This window comes from Macaca thibetana, chromosome 11 (genome assembly GCF_024542745.1).
Source record: "Macaca thibetana thibetana isolate TM-01 chromosome 11, ASM2454274v1, whole genome shotgun sequence".
NCBI lineage: Eukaryota > Metazoa > Chordata > Mammalia > Primates > Cercopithecidae > Macaca > Macaca thibetana.
The window spans coordinates 109,219,948-109,241,782 of NC_065588.1; the positions used below are offsets into that span (position 1 = coordinate 109,219,948).

At 45.6% G+C, this 21,835-nt stretch overlaps 2 protein-coding genes and 1 pseudogene across 2 annotated transcripts in view; all 3 read left to right on the plus strand.

Annotated features, from left to right (window-relative positions):
* OAS2 (2'-5'-oligoadenylate synthetase 2) overlaps positions 1-6,240 on the plus strand; it is a 33,302-nt gene extending 27,062 nt beyond the window's left edge. The window contains exons 8-10 of the mRNA XM_050749725.1: positions 1,081-1,268; positions 2,263-2,501; positions 3,636-6,240. Of these exons, the coding sequence (XP_050605682.1) occupies positions 1,081-1,268; positions 2,263-2,501; positions 3,636-3,804 (596 nt within the window). The 3' untranslated portion in view covers positions 3,805-6,240. The remainder of the gene's footprint in view (positions 1-1,080; positions 1,269-2,262; positions 2,502-3,635) is intronic.
* The window catches only part of CFAP73 (cilia and flagella associated protein 73), a 198,874-nt gene that overhangs the window by 50,471 nt on the left and 126,568 nt on the right, over positions 1-21,835 (plus strand). The gene's annotated exons all lie outside the window — the stretch shown is intronic.
* Positions 8,822-10,673, plus strand: LOC126931523 (mitochondrial inner membrane protease subunit 1-like; annotated as a pseudogene).

Genomic DNA, 21,835 nt, shown 5'->3' on the forward strand with positions numbered 1-21,835 from the left:
GCATGTGCTACTCATGGGTTCCTGGCCCCAGCAAGTGGCATTAATCGTGGCAGTAATACTTTACACTTGTATACGATTTTGGTCCCACTTCTTATTTCCAAGCATGGTGGTGTGTGCCTGTAATCCCAGCTACTCGGGGAGGCTGAGGCAGGAGAATTGCTTGAACCCGGGAGACGGAGGTGGCAGTGCAAGATTGCACCACCGCACTCCAGCCTGGGTAACAGAGTGAGGCTCTGTCTGAAAACAAACAAACAAACACACAAACAAAACCAGTAGTTGGGCTGGGCATAGAGGCTCACACCTGTAATCCCAGTACCTTGAGAGGCCAAGACAGGAAGACTGCTTGACCCAGGAGTTTGAGACCAGCCTGGGCAACATAGTGAGACTTTGTCCCAAAAATAAATAAATAAATAAACAAACAAACAAAATTAGCCAGGCATGGTGGTACACGGCACACGCCTATAGTCCCAGATGCCCAGGAGGCTGAGGTGGCAGGATTGCTTGAGCCCAGGAGAGCGAGGCTGCAGTGAGCTGTGATCATGCCACTGCATTCCAATCTGGGCAACAGAGCAAAACACTGTCTCAAAAAAAGCAAAAAAACAAAAACAAACAAAAAACAAGAAGCAGTGCACCAGATTTAGCCCCAGGGGCCATAGTTCACAAACTCCAGATCAGTGTTGTCCCAAAGATCTTTCTGTGATCATGAAAATGTTCTATGTCTGGGTTCTACAACTACTGAGAGCTTGACATGTGGCTACAGCAACTGAGGAACTAAATTTTTAATTTTCATTCCCTTTAATGAATGTGAGTGCAAATGGCCACATTGGCTGGTGGCTGCTCTGTTAGTGTAAGTCTAGATGATACTTTAATAATACCACCGGCACCCATGTAGACCACATAATTTTTTACATAGCTCATTATTCTGGAGATGCTCCCTACATCTTAGACATCAGTCTTTCAAATACACTAACACTATTCAAAGTAATTTCCCAGAATTAAATCGTATTTGTCAAAAATGTTTTGTAATCTGTTATTTACTGTGCATATTAAAGCAGGATGTCAATCTCTCCCTCATGGCAGGTCAGCTGAGCTCTGGCTCCACACCCAGCCCTGAGGTTTATGCAGGGCTCCTTGATCTGTATAAATCCTCAGACTTCCCGGGAGGAGAGTTTTCTACCTGTTTCACGGTGCTGCAGCAAAACTTCATTCGCTCCCGGCCCACCAAACTGAAGGACTTAATTCGCCTGGTGAAGCACTGGTACAAAGAGGTAAGGACGGTCCTTGTTCTGACCATGGGGTTATTATTTTTACCAGTAAGCCATGAACATTGAGCCCTGTTGCCCACAATCTCCCATGCTGAGGGCTGAGCCACTTTGGAGAATCTTCCCACTGGGTATCTTTACGACCTTCCCATCACTAACCCTATTCATTTGGGTCAGGCGTTGATGGCTTCTGGCCACCAAAGCTGCTACGTGTGATTTTCTTTGCCCTCGCACTAGCCAAAGAATTCTGCAGGAATCCAAGTGACCTTGCCTACAGAGGGTGGGTGGAAGCTGGGATTTACACGCCCACACGTTGCCAGTGGGGCTTTTCTGCTTCCCGGCGCACACACTGTCTCTCAGAAGGCAGGTTGAAGCTGTAGGTGGAACCAGGGCTGCATTTTCTATATTGGTCAGTCTCCCCGCACTTGCACACAAGGTAGCTTCTGAATATTCTCGTGACAGTAAACATCAAGCACATACCACCTCTTCCTGAGATGCCTCCTCTCTGTGACCAGCTCCCTGAAACGTGAAACCAAGACCAAACTCTGTGGTTTTCATCCCGGAAAATCAGAGAGCTGGCATGGCGTGTCAGAAGACTCGGGGCTGTGACATGACCTTGAGTGAGTCACTCCACTTCCCGCAGCCTCAAAGTCTTCATCTAAAATGCAGGTCATGCTGCCTGGGTTGTGGCGAAGATTAGGAATGATGTGGGTGAATGCCTGGGCCCATAGTTGGCATGCAGTGGGTTTCTAGTCAACCGTAGCTGTATTATTGTCCTAGGAAGGCATATATGGTCAAAGGCACAACAAAGAAACTCAGGTGTGCTGCCTACCAGCTACCAGGTGGACTCCTGTAAGGCTATGAAGTTTAGATATCCAAGCTGCAGAGTGTGAGCACACCAGCATGACATCGTGACTCAGTTGCCCTGCTGTGGTCCCTGTGTGGCTCTCACTGAGCTCCTAGGCTAACCAGTTCATCTGATGTTCCCACTCTTCCCTAGTGTAAAAGGAAACTGAAGCCAAAGGGGTCTTTGCCCCCAAAGTATGCCTTGGAGCTGCTCACCGTCTATGCCTGGGAGCAGGGGAGTGGAGCGCCAGATTTTGACACTGCAGAAGGTTTCCGGACAGTCCTGGAGCTGGTCACACAATATCGGCAGCTCTGCATCTTCTGGAAGGTCAATTACAACTTTGAAGATGAGACCGTGAGGAAGTTCCTACTGAGCCAGTTGCAGAAAACCAGGTGCCCTCACCCTAGCCCCATCCTTTTCTTAACCTGACTCCCTTGAACACTGTCTCAGCGACCTGGATTTTCCTCTGCTGGGGTCACGATTCATTCCTTGTGTGAGAGGGGGAAAGTGCTAGCCAACAGAACTTCTCACAGTCTCTGGGGATAAAACCTAAGGAGGCAGGAGAAAATGCTGTTCAGAAAAAAATACAGAAGGAAGGTTCAAGATATCAGGTCCCTGAGTTGCTTTCATCTAAGAGGTGTTAGAGTTGGAAGTGTGTCCCTGAGAAGTAATGCTATCATTCACAGGCCAATTTATCCTGCAGGGTTTTTACTGGATTAGGGTTTATCTCCTCTTTCAGACCTTCAAGAATAGTAAGAAACCGTATCCATCTGCTTAGGGCCACCAGCAAGGGACAAAAACAATGGAAACCAGAGGAAAGGAAAGAGAAAATAAAGGAGCACTGAAAAAGAATAGAGAAGTAAGAGAGAAGGAGACCCCCGGTGGGTTGCCTACCCTGGGTTCTTGGCAACATTATATTTGATTAAATTATGTATCATATTTTAGCTGACATAGCAAGGAGGAGAAATTTAGATTATGCCTTCATTATGTCTTCACAAGTATAGCAATTAACAGCTTTCAAAACACTTTTGGCAAATACGATGTAATTCTAGGAAGTTACTTTGGTTTTGGTTTTGGTTTTTGAAGACAGAGCCTCACTCTGTCACCCAGGCTGGAGTGCAGTGGCACAATCTCGGCTCACTGCAACCTCTGCCTCCCAGGTTCAAGCTGATTCTCCTGCCTCAGCCTTCCAAGTAGCTGTGACTACAGGTGCCCGCCACCATGCCCAGCTAATTTTTGTATTTTTAGTAGAGATGGGGTTTCTCCATGTTGGCCAGGATGTTCTCGAACTCCTGGTGCTCAAGTGATTCTCCCACTTCAGCTTCCCAAAGTGCTGGGATTACAGGCATGAGCCACTGCACGCGGCCTCTAGGAAGTTACGTTGAACCCTATTAGTAAATTTGAGTTGCTGACATCTAAGCTATAAGAATGCATTGCCTTATTGCTGAAAGTATTATAGGATGGACCCCAAATTCTGAAGTCACTGGTTTTCGGAATCTCCTAATGCCTTCTAACCTCTTATTCAGGCCTGTGATCTTGGACCCAGCCGAACCCACTGGCGACGTGGGTGGAGGGGACCGTTGGTGTTGGCATGTTCTGGCAAAAGAAGCAAAGGAATGGTCATACTCTCTCTGCTTCAAGGATGAGACTGGAAACCCAATATCACCCTGGAAAGTGCCGGTAAAAGTCATCTAAAGGAGGCGTTGTCTGGAAATAGCCCTGTAACAGGCTTGAATCAAAGAACTTTGCCTACTGTAGCAACTTGAAATTAACTCAGCCACAAATAACAGAAAACCCAGCTCACAGGAGCTTAAACAACTGGTCAGCACCCTAAGCCCCCACTACAAGTGATCCTCAGGCAGGTAACCCCGGATTCATGCACTGTAGGGTGCTGAGCAGCATCCCTAATCTCTACCCAGTAGATACCACTAGCCTTCCTCTCCAGCGACAACCAAAATCTTCAGACATTGTCAAACGTTCCCCTGGGTTCACAGATCTTTCTGCCTTTGGCTTTTGGCTCCACCCTCTTTAGCTGTTGATTTGAGTACTCATGGCCCTGAAAGCGGCCACTGTACCTCCAGATGGCAAGTTCGCTTTCCAGGAAGCAAGAAGGAAAAGATACCCAAGGGTCAAGAACACAGTGATTTTATTAGAAGCTTTATCCAGCAAATTATCTTCCATTTCATTGCTCAGAAATGTCACGTGGTTACCTATAATTTGAAGGTGGCTACAAAGATGACTGTGGACGTGGGTTGCACTGGCCACCCAAGGATGTCTGCCACACCTCTCAAAAGCCCTCCCTACCTACCAAGATATACCTGGTATATTCCGCCAGGATATCCTTCCTCCAGGTATTTTCTTTAAAGCAGGATTTCTCAACTTTGATACTTCCTCACATTTAGTGCTACTCTTTGTTTGAAGGCTGTCCTGTGCATTGTAGGATGTTGGCAGCATCTCTGGCCTCTACCCACTAGACACTACCCAGTTGTGACAATTAAAAGTGTCTTGAGACTTTATCATTTGTCTTCTGCCCTAGGTGAGAACCCTTGCAGTAGAGGAACCCTACACCCCAACCCTGAGTGGAATGTAGGGAAGAGGTGGCCAAGCCAACCATGGAGTTAGCTCTAATTATTAAGATCTGCATTATAAATAAGTACCAAAAAATTGTCTCTGGCAATAGTTACCTTCCCAGATACAGGTGCCCCCTTTTTTCCCCCTAACTCTTTTAAGCAATGGTTGTAACTGTTAGGAGACATTGCTCTCCCACGTATATGTTTTTCTTTTTAGACAATGCAGACGCTAGGAAGTTGTAGAGCTAGGATCCATCCTATTGTCAATGAGATGTTCTCATCCAGAAGCCATAGAATCCTGAATAACAACTCTAGAAGAAACTTCTAGAGGTCATCTGGCAATCACTTTCAAAGACTCGGCTCACCATGAGAAAGAGTCACTCATATCCATTCTTCTTTTGATGGTCCCTACTCCTCCTTCCCTTGCTTCTTGAACTCCTTGAAATCAATCAAGACTGCAAGCCCTTTCATAAAGTATTGCCTTGCTGAACTCCCTCTCTGCAGGCTGCCTGCCTTTAAAAATAGTTGCTCTCATCCACTTTGTGTGCATCATATTTCTGTCAACTTGTATTTTTTCTTGCATTTTTCCAATTAGCTCCTCCTTTTTCCTTCTAGTCTAAAAAAGGAATCCTTTGTGTCTTCAAAGCAAAGCCCTTTACTTGCCCCTTGGTTCTCATAACTCTGTGATCTTGCTCTCGGAGCTTCCAACTCATCCACGTCCTGTCTGTTTCCTCTGTATACAAAACCCTTCCTGCCCCTGCTGACACAGAGGTCTTCTATTTCAGCAGCCAGTCAACCCTTTCATTAGACCTTCAAGCTCTCCAAAGGCTCAGATTATAACTGTTGCCATATATATATGAGGCTGTTGTCTTTTCCTTCTGAGCCTGCCTTTCTCCCCCAACCCAGGAGTATCCTCTTGCCAAATCAAAAGACTTTTTCTTTGGGCTTTAGCCTTAAAGATACTTGAAGGTCTAAGTGCTTTAACCTCACATACACTCAAAGTTTTATCACTGCTGCATACACCAGTTGTGATATAATAAAGAATGTGTCTGGCTTTTGTGCCTAGTTCCTAGCACACAGCTTCAAAAACTCTACTGTTTCCTGATAGGAGTGTCTTTTGCACTCATAACAAGACCTTTTCACCCATCCCTTGGTTTATGCTAACAAGGTTACCCATGGTGGACCCTTAGTTTCAAGGGAGGAGTTGACCAAGCCAGAAAGACCAAGCGTGTGATTAGAGCATTAGAATTTTCAGTCCCATCCCATCCCCGATCTCCAAGGAGGTGATGGGGCTGGAAATTGAGTTCAATTTTAACATGGCCAATGATTTAAGCAATGATGTCTATGTAAAGAAACCCCAATAAAAACTCTGGACAGTGAGGCTTGGGGAGCTTCCTGGTTGGTGAACATTCCAATGTACTAGGAAGGTAGAGCATCCTGATTCCACAGGGACGAAGGCTCCTGAGCTCTGGACCCTTCCAGTGCTTGCTACCATACATATCGCTTTATCTGGCTCTTCATTTGTATTCTTTATAATAAAATGGTGATTGTAAGTAGAGCATTTTTCTGAGTTCTGTGAGTTATTCTGTAAATTATCAAAACTGAAGGAAAATCATGGAAACTCCCAAGTTTGTAACCAAGTCGGACAGAGGTGTAGGTAGCCTGGGGACCCCATGTATGGCTGGAGTCTGAAAGAAGGGTGGACTTGGTGACGACCTTGCTCTTTAAATTGTGGAATCTACACAAATTCCAGATAATCAGTGCCAGACTTGACTTAAATTGCAGGACAGTCAGCTGGTGTCACAGATTAGGTGTTGGAATGCACCACTACTCTTGTCCAGGACGCAGGCAAAAGAAGTATATATGAAGATGTCGAAAAATGGAGGAATACAGGAAACAAGCATGAGAAGAAAAAGCAAGAATAATTTTAGAAAGTTTTTTAAATAATAAAAAACATTTAATGAAAGAATGACCACTTTAATTACACATCTACTCAATCTACAACTATTACCGGGGCCTTCTGGATACCCAAACTTGCACTAGATACATAGGAAGGAAACAAGGAAGAGGAAACTGTAAGACGCTGCCCCCATCCTCATGGGGCTTGGCTGGAGGAACTGGAACACATAGCCCTAAATCCCTTAAAGAAAAATGAAGGGCCGGGCTTGGTGGCTCATACCGGTAATCCCAGCACTTTGGGAGGCCGAGGCAGGCAGATCACTTGAGATCAGGAGTTCGAGACCAGCCTGGCCTACATGATGAAACTCCACCTCTACTAAAACTACAAAAAATTAGCTGGGCTTGGTGGCGGGTGCCTGTAATCCCAGCTACCCAGGAGGCTGAGGCAGGAGAATTACTTGAGCCTGGGAGGCGGAGGTTGCAGTGAGCCAAGATTTCACCACTGTACTCCAGCCTGGGCAACAAAGCGAGACTCCATCTCAAAAAAAAAAAAAAAAGAAACAAAAGAAAAATGAAGGGCAGTTTACAACACGTGCCAAGTGAAATGTATATGATGAGAAAGACCATAAAGAACAAGGTGAGCTGCTCAAAGCCACACAAAGACAGAACGGGACCATTTCAGTCTTTCTTATCAATGTCTTCTCAGCACTCAGGAGACATTTAAATTCATTAAGAGCAAAGAGAATAAAAAGTTCACAGTAATCGAGAAACATGAAGTCATGGGTCACTACTGGAAGTAGCTAGGGCACCAACCCTTTCTCAGAAAATTGGCAACAAATGGCCCTGAATAGGCAATAATTAAACCCAGCCTTTCTTATACAAATTGTATTTCAGTATGAAAAGAGCAGCCATAACTGATGAGGAAATTTTATTCTTTTTTTATGGAAGAATTCCATTTAATACATGTTTAAAAGATGACAAATTAGAAACATCATCATTTTGTAGCCGTAATAGGTTTCTTGCCCAATGCACACAGCAAGTCAATTGACTGAGACACCAGGTTGCAACAGACAAAGAGGTTTAGTTGTAGGGCTGCCAAATGCAGAGATGGGGGAAACCTCAAATCTGCCTCCCTGAAGAGTTGGGGGCTAGAATTTTTAAGGGTTTGGGAGTGGGCCAAAGTGTGGAGATCGTTGATTGGTTGAAGAGTGCAGCGTGAAGTCACGGGACAGGGAGAGGAAGAAACTGTGTTCTCACAGTACTGCTGACTCAGTGCCTCTGTTGGGGTCTTCAAACTGGTTGCCATCAGCTGTTCTGTTGGAACTCAGGATCAGAAGAACATCTTAAGCAATTCTTAAACAGAAGCCTTATGATTTTGGCAGGGTCTAGCTGTGTCACCCAGGCTGGAGTGCAGCAGTGTGATCTTGGCTCACTGCAACCTCCATCTCCAGGCTCAAGTAATCCTCCTACCTCAGCCTTCTGAGTGCTGGGACTACAGGCACATACCACCACACCCAGCTAATTTTTGTATTTTTTTGTAGAGACTGGATTTCACCATGTTACTCAGGCTGGTCTTGAACGCCTGAGCTCAGATGATCTGCCTGCATCGGCTTCCCAAAGTGCTAGGATTACAGGTGTGAGTCACCACGCCTGGCCAAAAGCCTTATGATTCTAATGTCAGAGATCCCATAGGAACAATGGGGATGTAAATGGTCAGTATCTAGTGCTTCTGACGTTCAGTTACAAGGAAGCGGACCAAAGCGCAGCATGGTTAATGCTTAATTACAATAATATTTCTGTCCAGAATTCACTTTAACCCTATGAGGATGGCTTTAATTTTGCAACCTACGATGAAATAAATGATTTAGGCAGAGATTATCAATGGATGAAACCATTAGATGAAATGATGGGGAAGGCTATAATGGGGTGGGGAGATGTCACCTCCCAAATCCACAGGGTTTATTTTTATTTTTTTATTTTTTATGTTGAGACAGGGTCTCACTCTGTTACCCAGGCTGGAGTACAGTAGCACAATCACAGCTCATGGCAGCCTCAATCGCCCAGACTCAAATGATCCTCCCACCTCAACCTCCTGTGTAGCTGGGGCCATAGGTGCACACCAGAACACCTAGCTAATTTTTAAAATTTGTTTGTAGAGATGGGGTTTCACCATGTTGCCAGACTGGTCTCAAATTCCTGATCTCAAGCAATCCTCTCACCTCAGCCTCCCAAAGTGCTGGGATTACAGACATGAGCCACCGTTCCTGGTACCAAATCCACAGTTTAATCTCAGTGTTAGCAGGAGGAACAGCCAAACATGGTGGCCTCCAGGCATGAGACAGTACAGAGCACACAGCACAATCCATTACGTGTTCTTGCCAAATCGATTTTTTTAATTTGGGAGCAACATTGGCTACAAGAAACAAAAGCCATTGAGTTAGCAAATTCCAGAGAAAATGTATAGGCCAGACAGACTCCAAAGAAAGAGAACAACAAAATATGGAGAAACCAGGACAGAAATGTGGAAGGGTTCTCCTAACCACAAAAGGGAAACAAGCCAAGAACCTAACAAGAATCCAGTTAAGCAGAGTTCAAAGTCAAGACCCCAGACCTATAGTTCCACCCCAGTTACCCTAGCAACCAGGTCCCCACTTACATCAAAGGAAGGAAGCAATGACTAGATGCAGGACTACTCATGGCAAGTGGCCAATGGCCAAAGGGGCAGTTTAGGAAGAATTTGAGCGACCGACCACAAATAAGGTCACCAGTGGGGAGAGGTTGTGGATAAAAGGAGCCTGCATGCTGGAGGGCTTTGGCTGCTCTGACCTGAGGCTCCTCCAGCTGAACTTAGTCAGATCGCAGTAGGTAAGATGCTATCACTCCTCGGTTCCATTCACTGGCACCAGTGCCCGGGATAATCCTTAGATGGGGAAAGGTGAGGAAGGAAGCTCTCCTTTGCCTTGTACTGCCCTATGTGAGTTGGGCTGGGTGCACTGGAGTGCTGTGTAGACCTGGAGGGAAGAATCTGGCAAGGAGAGCAGGATACGAGGATCCCAGCAACTCAGCCCAACCAAGAGGGTCCCATCCAAGCAACAGTGTCCGGCATGCTCATCTCGGATGGAGTTCCTCAAAGAGGTGCCATATCCAAGCCACCGTCCCTTGGTTGTAGGGCCAGGCTGGGAATTGCAGAGGGGAACTCGTCATGTTCCTGAGGGAATGGGGATGTGGGGCTCCAACTGGCGGGGCAGGGAGTTAGCAGCAGGAAAAGGAGAAAAGCTCAGTTTGCGGGCAGGGGTGCTTACGAAATAACATCCTTTGCCAAGGCTCAGCCAGGAGAAAAAGTCTCACAAAGGGCTTAACTGAAGCCCTGGCCAGAAGGGAAAAGATTCCACAGTTGAAAGAGCAAGATAAAAAGGCCTTGGTGCACCTGGGTCCTGGTTGAGGGTCTTCAGGGTTCTTTAGGGCCCAAGGCCAATGGTGGCAGAGTCTACATAGAACTATGTTTTGTGGTGTTCTGGGGAAAACCTTTCGACTTGGCTGTGCTATTCAGTATGGCTGTATTGTGCTTTTGAATACGTTAGAGGTGTTGTCATGTGTTCTGGACCATCAATGGAGCCTGCCATTCAAAATTCAGATATTGTCTTTGCAGAAAATCTTAGTGTACATTTTTATGGCATCCAAAGAGGTGACACTGTGATTGCAAAAAGCCCAAATGATCCAAAATCAAATATTTGTAAAAGAGTAATCGGAAGGAGACCAAATCCTCACCACTAGTCCATCAGATTTCTTTAAAAGCCATAGTTATGTGCCAGTGGATCATGTTTGGTTAGAAGGTGATAATCTACAGAATTCTACAGATTCCAGATTCCAGGTACTATGGACCTATTCCATATGGACTAATAAGAGGACGAATCTTCTTTAAGATTTGGCCTCTGAGTGATTTTGAGTTTTTGCGTGCCAGTCCTAATGGCCACAGATTTTCTGATGATTGGTAAGCATTTATTCTTTTGACTTGATTATTGTCTCGTGTTCATGTGAATTTATTACTCCCATTGAAACCATGTAGTTACCAATAAACTATTTGCTATTCAGAAAAAAAAAAAAAAAGGCCTTTGGCCAGGCACGGTGGCTCACGCCTGTAATCGCAGCACTTTGGGAGGCTGAGGCAGGTGGATCACCTGAGGCCAGAAGTTCAAGACCAGCCTGGGCAACATGGTGAAACCCCGTCTCTACTAAAAATACAAAAAAAAATTAGTCAGGCCTAGTGGCATGCCTGTAATCCCAGCTACCTGGGAGGCTGAGGCATGAGAATTGCTTGAACCCGGGAGGCAGAGGTTGCAGTGAGCCAAGATGGCACCACTGCACTCCAGCCTGGGGTGATAGATCGAGACTCCATCTCAAAGGAGGATTTGGCCAGGATGATGGCTAGGATAATGGAAGAATAGGGTGGCCAGCAGGTGACCACTATGAGCTCGAAGCTCAATTCCTTCTGACAGCAGGAAAGAAAATGCCACTAAACTCATGGGAGGCAAGAAGGCGTACAGGAGAGCAGAGGAATAGCTCCCCAAAGATGTCCATATCCTAATCCCCAGAACCTGTGCGTATGTTATCTTACGCAGCAAAGGGGCTTTGCAGATGTGACTAAGGTCATGGATCTTGAGATGGGGTGATGGGCCTGGATTATGCAGGTGGGCCCAATCTATCATTTTGATGCAAAAGTAATTGCAGTTTTTGCCATTGAAAGCACCAACCTACTAATCACCTGAGTCCTTAGAAACAGAGGCCCTTTCCTAGCTGAAGGTAGAGAGATTCACTGGAGAAGAGGCAGGAGAGAGACCTGAGCTTCTGTCACTGGTTTGAAGATGAAGGGAGCCATGGATCAGGAAACATGGCACCCTCCAGAAGCTAAGAACAGCCCCAGCCAACATCCAGCATGCAGATAGGGCCCTCCACCCTGCAACCACATGGAACAGAATTCTGCCCACAAGAGTGAGTCTGGAAGCAGAGTCTCCCCAGAGCCTCCAGAAAGGAAGGCAGCCCAGCTGTCACCATGATTCCAGCCTGGCAGGGCTCAGAGCAATCACCCACATTGCTTGGTTTACGACCCCTTCCTGGCATCACCCCAACCTCTTGATTTCCTCATCACATCTCCTACTATTGACACTTATTTCTTGTCTCCCTCGTATAAGGACCCTTGTTATTACATCAAACCCACCAGCATAATCTCCCCCTGCTAAATTCTTAACTTAGTCATATCTGCAGAGTCCTTTATGACATATAAGGTAACATATTCACAGGTTCTGGGGATTAGGACATGGACATTTTGAGAAAGTAATTATTCAGTCTACCACACTGGGTATATTACTCTGTTCTCATGCTGCTATTAAAGACATATCTGAGACTGGGCTATTTATAAAGAAAAGCAGTTTGATTGACTCACCGTTCTGCATAGCTGGGGAGGTCTCAGGAAACTTACAACCATGGCAGAAGGCACCTCTTCGCAGGGCGGTAGGTGAGAGAATAAGTGCCGACGAGAGGAGGAAGCCCCTTATAAAACCATCAGGTCAGGCCAGGCGCGGTGGCTCATGCCTGTAATCCTAGCACTTTGGGAGGCCAAGGCAGGCAGATCATGAGATCAAGAGATCGAGACCATCCTGGCCAACATGGTGAAACCCTGTCTCTACTAAAAATACAAAAATTAGCTGGGCATGGTGGTGTGCACCTGTAATCCCAGCTACTCGGGAGGCAGAGGTAGGAGAATCAGTTGAACCCAGGAGGCGGAGATTGCAATGAGCTGAGATCGCACCACTGCACTGCAGCCTAGCAACAGAGCAAGATTCCAGAAAAAAAAAGAAAAGAAAATCAGGTCTCATGAGAACTCACTCACTATCACGAGAACAGTGTGGGAAAAAACCAGCCCCATGATTCCATTATCTCCACCTGGTCCAGCCTTTGACACGTGCGGATTATTACAGCTCAAAGTGAGATCTGGATGGCAACACAGAGCCAAACCCTATCACTGGGCATTGGCAAACAGTTGATATTTAAACCATGACACCGGAGAGAGAATCTAGAAAGTGAGTGTAAACAGAAAAGAACACGCCTGGGCTGGGCAGTGGTTTACACCTATAATCCCAGTGCTTTGGGAGGCTGAGGCAGGAGGATTGCTTGAGGTCGGGAGCTCAAGGCCGCAGTGAGCTCTGATCAACCCTCTGCACTCCAGCCTGGGCAGCAGAGCAAGACCCTGTCTCTAAAAAATAAAGAAAGGAAAGGAACAGCTCCAACGACTGAGACCTGGGGTTTCAATTGCCCCAACCTGTGTCAAACTCTCTTCAAAGACCTCCAAAGTCCCACCTGTTTCTCCTCTCCCCTGTCTTCCTCCCCCATCCATCCAGTCTGTGTGCACTGGAGAGGAAGACAAAGAAAACGGCAGCCCACTCCACAATCCCAGTGCCGGGAGGCCTGAAGCCACAATATGCTACAGCAAAAGTGCCTTAGAAAAAATTTACAAAAAAATGACTGGGCATGGTGGCTCATGCCTGTAATCTCAGCACTTTGGGAGGCTGAGGCAGGTGGATCGCCTGAGGTTAGGAGTTCAAGACCAGCCTGGCCAACATGGCGAAACCCCGTCTCTACTAAAAATACAAAAATTATCCAGGCGTGGTGGCAGGCACCTATAATCCCAGGTACTCCAGAGGCTGAGGCAGGAGAATCACTTGAACCCAGGAGGTGGAGTTTGCAGTGAGCCAAGATCGTGCCACTGCACTGCAGCCTCCAACCTGGACGACAGAGCAAGACTCCGTCTCAAAAAAAAAAAAAAAAAAAAAAGAAAAGAAAAGAAAAAAGAAAAACTTTACAAAAAAATAAAAATATAAATGCAGCCACAATACACCTGGAGCTCTGGGGATGTGGGGCTCCAGGGACACAGCTGCCACCCACAGCACACTGGGCAGGAACAGTCACGCCCAATTGCTGGGCTAACAGCCTCCTGGTGAATTAGGAATGAGGACTCGCCTTCATCTCTGCTTTGTCAAAATTCCTCCAGGAAATGAGTCAGATAAAATTCATCCCTTTCTTGTTCCTCCATGCCCTGCCTCTTCCTTCACTGAGCAGTTTTTCTCCTGCAAACACAATGCTCATGTCAGAAAAAAAGAGACAGAACTACATCATTCAACACCTACTGATTAAATGCCAACTTCTGAACACTGACATGTGATGCTTCTGACATACTCTTGATAGATTCACATTGTACAGAGGGGGAAAGGGACTTGGCAGTTGCAGAACTGATTCAAGGCTGCAGAGCTTATAAGAGTTTGGAATTTGATCCAAGCTGGAATTTGATTCTTTCCTATGGCAGCTGTAACAAATTACCAGAAACTTAGTGGCTTAAAACAACACAAATATATATATTCTATTACAGTTCTGGAAGTCAGAAGTCTGAAATGGGCCTCCTTGGCCTTCAGTACCTCTAAGATTTGTGTCTAGCATGCTTTTCAGAGATCCACTGCCTATTTGCAGTGAAACCAAGGTATCAATAGAGCTGCTTCCTTCTAGAGGCTCTAAGGGAGATCCATTCTTTGCCTCTTCCACCTTCTAGAGGCTACCTGCATTCCTCAGCTTACAGCTGCAATTGCTACAATCTCTGCCTCCACGGTCTCATTACTTTCTCCTTATACCTCTGACTTTGACCACCCTCCCTCCCAGCCCCACTGCTTCCCTCTTATAAGGACCCATTCCTAAGGTATATACCCAGTGAAAATATATATCTGATATGGCTCGGCTCTGTGTCCCCACCCAAATCTCATGTCGAATTGTAATCCCAGTGTTGGAGGTAGGGCCTGGTGGGAGGTGATAGATCACGCAGGTGTTTCCCATGAATGGTTAGCACCATCCCCTTGGTGCTCTTCTTGAGATAGTGAGTGAGTTCTTGAGAGATCTGGTTGTTTAAGAGTGTTTAGCACCTCCCCTGTCTTGCTCCTGCTCCCACCATGTGAGACATCCCACTTCCCTTTGCCTCCCACCACGATTGGAAGCTTCCTGAGGTCTCCCCAGAAGCAAAAGCTACTATGTTTCCTTGTAAAGCCTGCAGAACCATGAGCCAATTAAACCTTTTTTCTTTATTAATTACCCAGTCTCAGATATTCCTTTAGAGCAATACAAGAGTATATAAGAATACCTGAGACTGGGTAATTAATACAATATTTTTTAAAAATTTGCATTCACATGTTCATAGGAACTCTATTCATGACGACCAAAAACTAGAAACGACCCAAATGTCTCAACAACAGAGGAACAGAGAATAAATTGTAGCAGAGACATGCAATGGAATACTACCTAGCAAAAGAGGAGGAACAAATACCAGTAACATGGAACAGCATGCATGAGTTTTGCAGGCTTAACACTGAGTACAGGAAGCCAGACACAAATGAGTGCAGGCAGCACAATTCCATTCACATGAAGTTCAAGAACAAGCAAACTACTTTCTGGTGATAGAAATTAGATGCTGATTACCGGACAGTGGTCGCGGAGCAGGTGGGGTAAGGTGGTTCTTTTAAGCACATTTTTAGCATTTGCTAATCTGTCCATTTGTGTTTCTGTACTTTTATGTATGTTTGCCGTATTTCACACAAGAAAAGTTAAAATTTTACATTTTCTTCATTACCTCTAAGATCTGTGTCTAGCGTGCTTTTCAGAGAATCACTGCCTATTTGCATTTATCTTTCTAATACCACCTGCCCGTGTCCTTTGTCCACCTCTCTAGGTTGGTCTCCTTTTACCTAGATTTGTGCAAGCTCTTTCCACATTAAATAATCCAGCCTTTTTAACGAGTGCTGCAGGCATTTTCCTCTGGTGCTTTGTTTATACATTCCAGTCATTAAATTGTGTGATTTTTTTCCTTTGAGTTTTATGTCATAGTTAGAAAGCTCTCCACTTCTGGGACTTCATTTGTTTTAGTTTTTACATTTTCATTTTTTATCTGAGATTTTCATGGTTTTGTCCAGAATATTTTAGTGTAAGAAATCACACGGAAATTCGGCTTTATTTTATTGCTAAGACCAGTAACCTTAACATCTTACCACTTTCTCACAGGTAAGTGGTGCTAGCTTTATCATACACCTAATTCCTTTTGTATTGGGCATGGTTTTGAACCTTCTCTTTTTTCTTTTTTTTTTCAACAGAGTCTTGTTCTGTCACCCACACCGGAGTGCAGTGGTGCAATCTTGGCTCACTGCAACCTCTGCCTCCCGGGTTCAAGCAATTCTCCTGTCTCAGCCTCCTGAGTAGCTGGGATTACAGGTGCTTGCCACCACCCCCAGCTAACTTTTGTATTTTTAGTAGAGACAGGGTTGCATCATGTTGGCCAGGCTGGTCTCGAACTCCTGACCTCAGGTGATCCACCTGCCTCGGCCTCCCAAAATGCTGGAATTACAGGTGTGGGCCACCGCGCACGGCTCTGAACCTTCTTTTGTGTCACTCATACATCCACCACCCATTCCTGCACCAGGGTCTTCATGGAAGAAAACTCCAGCCAATTGAACTGTTATCCTGCTATAGAATGTGTCTTTCATACACACACACAGGGACTGACTCATGCTTCCTCTTTACCTGGAATATCTTTACCCCGTATCTTAGCAGACACATTCCCATATTTCAAGCATCATGGCAAATACCACCTCCTTTAAGTCTTTATTAATCTTCTGAGTGATGTGCACTCTAGGGAAATCTAGCATCTTGGCTTTGGACATATTTCCAAAGACTATTGCCATGATTATTTCCAAAGACTACGTTGTTCTGTAGGAAGAGAGTTTTGGATCTACCAATGAATCAACTGACATCTCAATGGTTATTGAAGGGAAGTTCATCAGTCTGCAGGTAACCCATGCTGAGATAGAGCTAGAATGAGAACAAGAACTGACAGTTGTACAACTTTGCTGGTTGCTAAAGTATTAAAGTGTTGCAAGCTGTACAGGAAGCACGGCAACATCTGCTTCTGGGGAGGCCTCAGGAAGCTTCCAATCATGGCGGAAGGCAAAGGGTGAACAGACACATCACATGGCGAAAGCAGGAGCAAGAGAGTGAGGGCAGGAGGTGCTACATACTTTTAAACAACCAGATTGCATGAGAACTCATGCACTATTGTGAGTGCAGTACCAAGGGGAGTGGTGCCAAACCATTCATGAGAAATCCACCTCCATGATCCAATCACTGCCCACCAGGCCCCACCTCCAACACTGGAGATTACATTTCAATGTGAGATTTGGGTGGGGACACACATCCAAACTACCTCATATGCCATGGTGCATTTGCTCTAGATTGTAAGTTTCTTGAAAGTAGAAATGAAATATGTCTTTGTGGAGGCCAAAGCAGCTCCATCTCAGACACTAATCCACCATATGGGCTTCTGGTTAACCCCAGTTCCAAAAGGGCCCCTAAAATTTCCAGTTTATCTATTGTTCCTGTGGAAGAGCCAATACTTGCTATAAATCTTGCTCTCAGGTCAAACCACCTCGATGTTTTCTATGTCAATTGCCCTAAGCATCCCCTCTGAATCACCCTTTCCCTATGGTATATAAGCCCTGGGTCTGGGAGTAATGGTGAAACTGCCTTTGCAAAAATTCTAACAGTGAGAAAATTATGACAGTGAAGAGATCTGACCTAACCAACTCCATCTTGCCTTTAACCTCCAAGCTTCCTTGTTCACTCCTGAGTGTAGGCTGAACTAACTTTGGGGAGAAATTTAGTTTAGAGTTTAGCTTTAAAACAAAGAGTTTTCTTCCCAAAAGAAACTCCCTCCTTGCTTAGAACTCAAACCACCTTTGTAAAACCAACACATTAACCACAAGATTAGAAATTGTAGCTCAGGAGTCGTGCAGCCAGAGGCCACAAAATTCCTAACCTCCCCAGTTGCGCCTAAGGATAATGTTACTATTGTAAGACCTCGGCCTGGTGTTCGAGATATTTTTCAGCCACTGAATTCTGATGGATCAGTTGGTCCCACCCAGACCAGTAAACTGCCTCATCTGGCCTTACGGCCCCCACCCAGAAACTGACGTGGTACAAGAAGACAGCTTCAACTCCCTGTGATTTCAGCCCCGAACCCACCAATCAACGTTCCTCATTTCCTATCCTCTGTCTGCCAAACTATTTTTTTTTTTTTTTTTTTTTTTTTTTTTTTTTTTTTTTTTGGAGACAGAGTCTCACTCTGTTGCCCAGGCTGGAGTGCAGTGGCACAATCTTGGCTCACTGCAACCTCCACCTCCTGGGTTCAAGCGATTCTCCTGCCTCAGCCTCCTAAGCAGCTGGGATTACAGGCATGTACAACCATACTCGGCTAATTTTTTTATTTTATTGTTTTTAGTAGAGATGGGGTTTCACCGTGTTGGTCAGGCTGCTCTCGAACTCCTGACCTCGTGATCCATCCACCTCGGCCTCCCAAAGTGCTGGGATTACAGGCGTGAGCCACCATGCCCAGCTTAAACCCTTAGCCTCTGAATTTTCAGGGAAGCTGATTTGAGTAATAATAAAACTCCAGTTTCCCGTTTAACTGTCTTTATGAGTATTAAACTCTTTATTGCAATTCCCGTGTCTTGATAAATCGACTGTATCTAGGCAGTAGGCAGGAAGAACCCATTGGGCAGTCATAATAGCATGGGGATCCACCATCTGGTCTTCCCACTGCCCAAGACACAGGCATGGCTTCGGTTTGTAAGATGCTATTAAGTATTTTTTCCTAAGAAACTTGATTTACCAGCCTCTTTCTTTGGCCTCTCAGCTTCTTCCAACTTTTGGGGGTAGGTTTACATAGACCTGCCCACTGCAGAACGATCTTGTATTCATGTATTTAGTCACTGACGTCCAAGGAGGTTGATCAGCAGAAGGAACTTGGAATATCAGTAAACTATAATAATGTTATTTGCCTCCTGTCTCAAAATGCTAACTGAAAAAAAAAAAAGCCAGATATTTGACTAGGTTCATTCATCCAAAACACGCCTAGTTATGATGTGCTTCTTTGAGTACAATGACCAAGTTGAGTCTTACCAGGTGAAATTTAATGGCGTCTATAATCCCCACTGTTCCAGCATCCCAGAAGTCCCTCTCTGTTTGACACTTAATACCACAAGCAGTTACCATTTCCCAAGCTCTCTGTGTGTGCTGGACACCTAGGAGACATTAGCTCCTTTAGTCCTCACAACAGCTCCCTGAGTTTCATACCCCCAGAGCAGAGCTCACAGAGGCCACGGGCATAGACTCTGAAGCAGGGCTGTCCAACAGGACTTTCTGCAATGATGAGAATGTTCCAGATCTACAATGTCCAACTCTGTACCGAACAGCCACATTGGCTACTGAGCATGTGAGATGTATGCCTGAGAAAATGAATTTTAAATTGTATTTAATTTTAATTAGTTTAAACTTAAATGGCCTCCAAATCTAAATCCCAGCGCTGCCACTTACTGAGTGGGCTTGGGCAAGGTACTGTACCTCACTAGCCTGGTTTTCCTTTCTGTTAAATGTCGTGAGCTGAATTGTGTCCACCCCACCTCCCCCTGCCAAATTCATATGTAAAAGACCTAACCCCCAGTACTTTTTTTTTTTTTTTTTTAAAGACAGAGTCTTGCTCTATTGCCCAGGTTGGAATGCAGTGGCATGATCTCAGTTCACTGCAACCTCCCGGGTTCACGCGATTCATTAAGTAGTGATGGTAAAGGAGGTCATGAGAAAGGGGAAGTCATGACATCAATACAATAAGACCAGTGTCTTTATAAGAAAAGGAGGCAATGCCAGGGGTACATGTACACAGAACACAGGAAGTGTGAGGATGCAGGAAGAAGGTGGCCATCTGCAAGCCAAGGAGAGAGGCCTCAGGAAAAACCAATCCTGCTGGCACCTTGACCTTGGACTTCCAGCTTCCAGAACTTTGAGAAAATAAATTTCTACTCTTTAAACCACCCAGTCTGTGATATTTTGTTATGGCAGCCCCAGCAAACTAATACAGTAAGATAAGAATTAAAGAATTGGCCAGTCATTTTGGTTTGCACCTGTAATCCCAGCACTCTGGCAAACTGACATCAGAGGATTGCTTGAGGTCAGGAGTTTGAGACCAACCTGAGCAATATAGTGAGATGAGACTCCCTTGTCTCTGCAAAAAAATTAGCCAGATGTGGTGGCATGCATCTGTAGTCCCAGCTACTCAGGAGGCTGAGGCAGGAGGATTGCTTGAGCCCAGGACTTCAAGGCTGCGGTGAGCTGTGATTGTGCCACTGCACTCCAGCCTGGATGACAGAGCAAGATTCTATCTTAAAAAAAAAAAAAAAAAAAAAAAAGTATAAGAACTGACTTCCAGGGATTGTCGTGAAAGTTAATTAACAGATATGCAAAGCACATGGCATAGTGCCAAGCACCTAGTAAGTGTTCACTAATAATCACTAATGTTATTATCATTACTGATGAGCAGGCTGAGCTCAGAGAAGAAGGAACTTGCCAAGGCCACAGAGCCAGAAAATAGGAGAACTAAGTCTCAAACTCGGTTCTATCTGATGCCAAGGGACACTGTTCTGCTCTGCTACCTTCCTTCCTTCTTCCCCACCTGGAATAGGAGACCCCTAATCCCTATTTGGTGCAGATAGATGGCACACAGTGGGAAGAACACAAACCCACTGCTACCTTCCAAGTCTGTCTCTTCCCAGTAAGGAATCTTGGCATATGGATTCCACGTATTATTCTGGGCCCAGATAAAAAACTAAATGTCCTGGCCGGGTGCAGTGGCTCACGCCTGTAATCCCAACACTTTGGGAGGCCAAGGCGGGCAGATCACAAGGTCAGGAGATCGAGACCATCCTGGCAAACACGGTGAAACCCCATTTCTACTAAAAATACAAAAAATTAGCTAGGCGTGGTGGCAGGCGCCCATATTCCCAGCTACTCAGGAGGCTGAGGCAGGAGAATGGCGTGAACCCAGGAGGCGGAGGTTGCAGTGAGCCAAGATCGTGCCACTGCACTCCAGCCTGGGCGACAGAGCCAGACTTTGTCTCAAAAAAAAAAAAAACAAAAAGAAAAAACCTAAGTGTCCTATCATGGAAGTCTCTTAAGGAACACCAGAAGACAGGAATGGAAACGTTCACTGGCTTAAACACCTGGTTCCTTGGCATTCCCAAAGATGAGACTAATGTCCCATTGATGCAGGACAGGTGAGTCCCAAAACTGGGGCTTAGCCCAGGAGGGTTCTTGGCTTCACGCAGGAAAGAATTCGAGGGCTAGCTAGTGGTATTAGCAACTTTTATTGAAGCAGCAGTGCACAGCAGCAGCAGAGGTCCTGCTCCTTGCAGAGTAAGGCTACCTCACAGGCGCTATGCCCAGAGTAGCAACTCAGGGGCAGTTCTGCAGTCACGTTTATGCCCATTTTTAATTATATGCAAATTAAGAGGCAGGTTATGCAGAAATTTTTAGAAAAAGAGGAGTAACTTCTGGGTTTTGGGGTCATTGCCTTAGAAAGGGATGGTAACTCCCAAGTGTTGCCGTGGCAATTGTAGACTGCAATGGCACAGGTGGGCATCTCTTACGGAAAGGTGCTTTTGCCTCTTCCCTGTTTCAGCTAGCCTTCAATCTGGTCTGGAGTCGGAGCCTGCCTCCAGCAACCAGTCCCGCCTCCTACCTTTCTACTGACTCCAGAGAGTGTCCGAACCTCTGGCTGTCTCATCGTGGTCAGTCAAGTTAGACACAACCATGCTTGTTTCTGTCAGGAATGCTCGAGTCCACCACATAACCAATTCCACTGCCAAAGCTGAGGTTGATTTCTGGCCAGGGGCCCCCAAAGACTTCTTATCCTCGGTTAACCTAAACACACTGTTTGGGCCACTCATACACAGAAATACTACCAAGAGAAATGAGGCATCTGCCAAAACCAGATTACTTCTTTTTATTTTTTAAATTAATTAATTAATTAATTTTTTGGAAATGGATTCTTACTCTGTCACTCAGGTTTGGAGTGCAGTGGTATGATCTTGGCTCATCACAACGTCCACCTCCCAGGTTCAAGCGATCCTCCCACCTCAGCCTCCCGAGTAGCTGGAATTACAGGCACGCACCACCATGCCTGACTAATTTTTGTATTTTTAGTAGAGACAGGGTTTCACCATGTTGGCCAGGCTGGTCTCTAACTCCTGACCTCAAGTGATCCACCCACCTCAGCCTCCCAAAGTGCTGGGATTACAGGTGGGAGCCACTGCGCCCAGCCAAAACCAGACTACTTCTTGCCACCA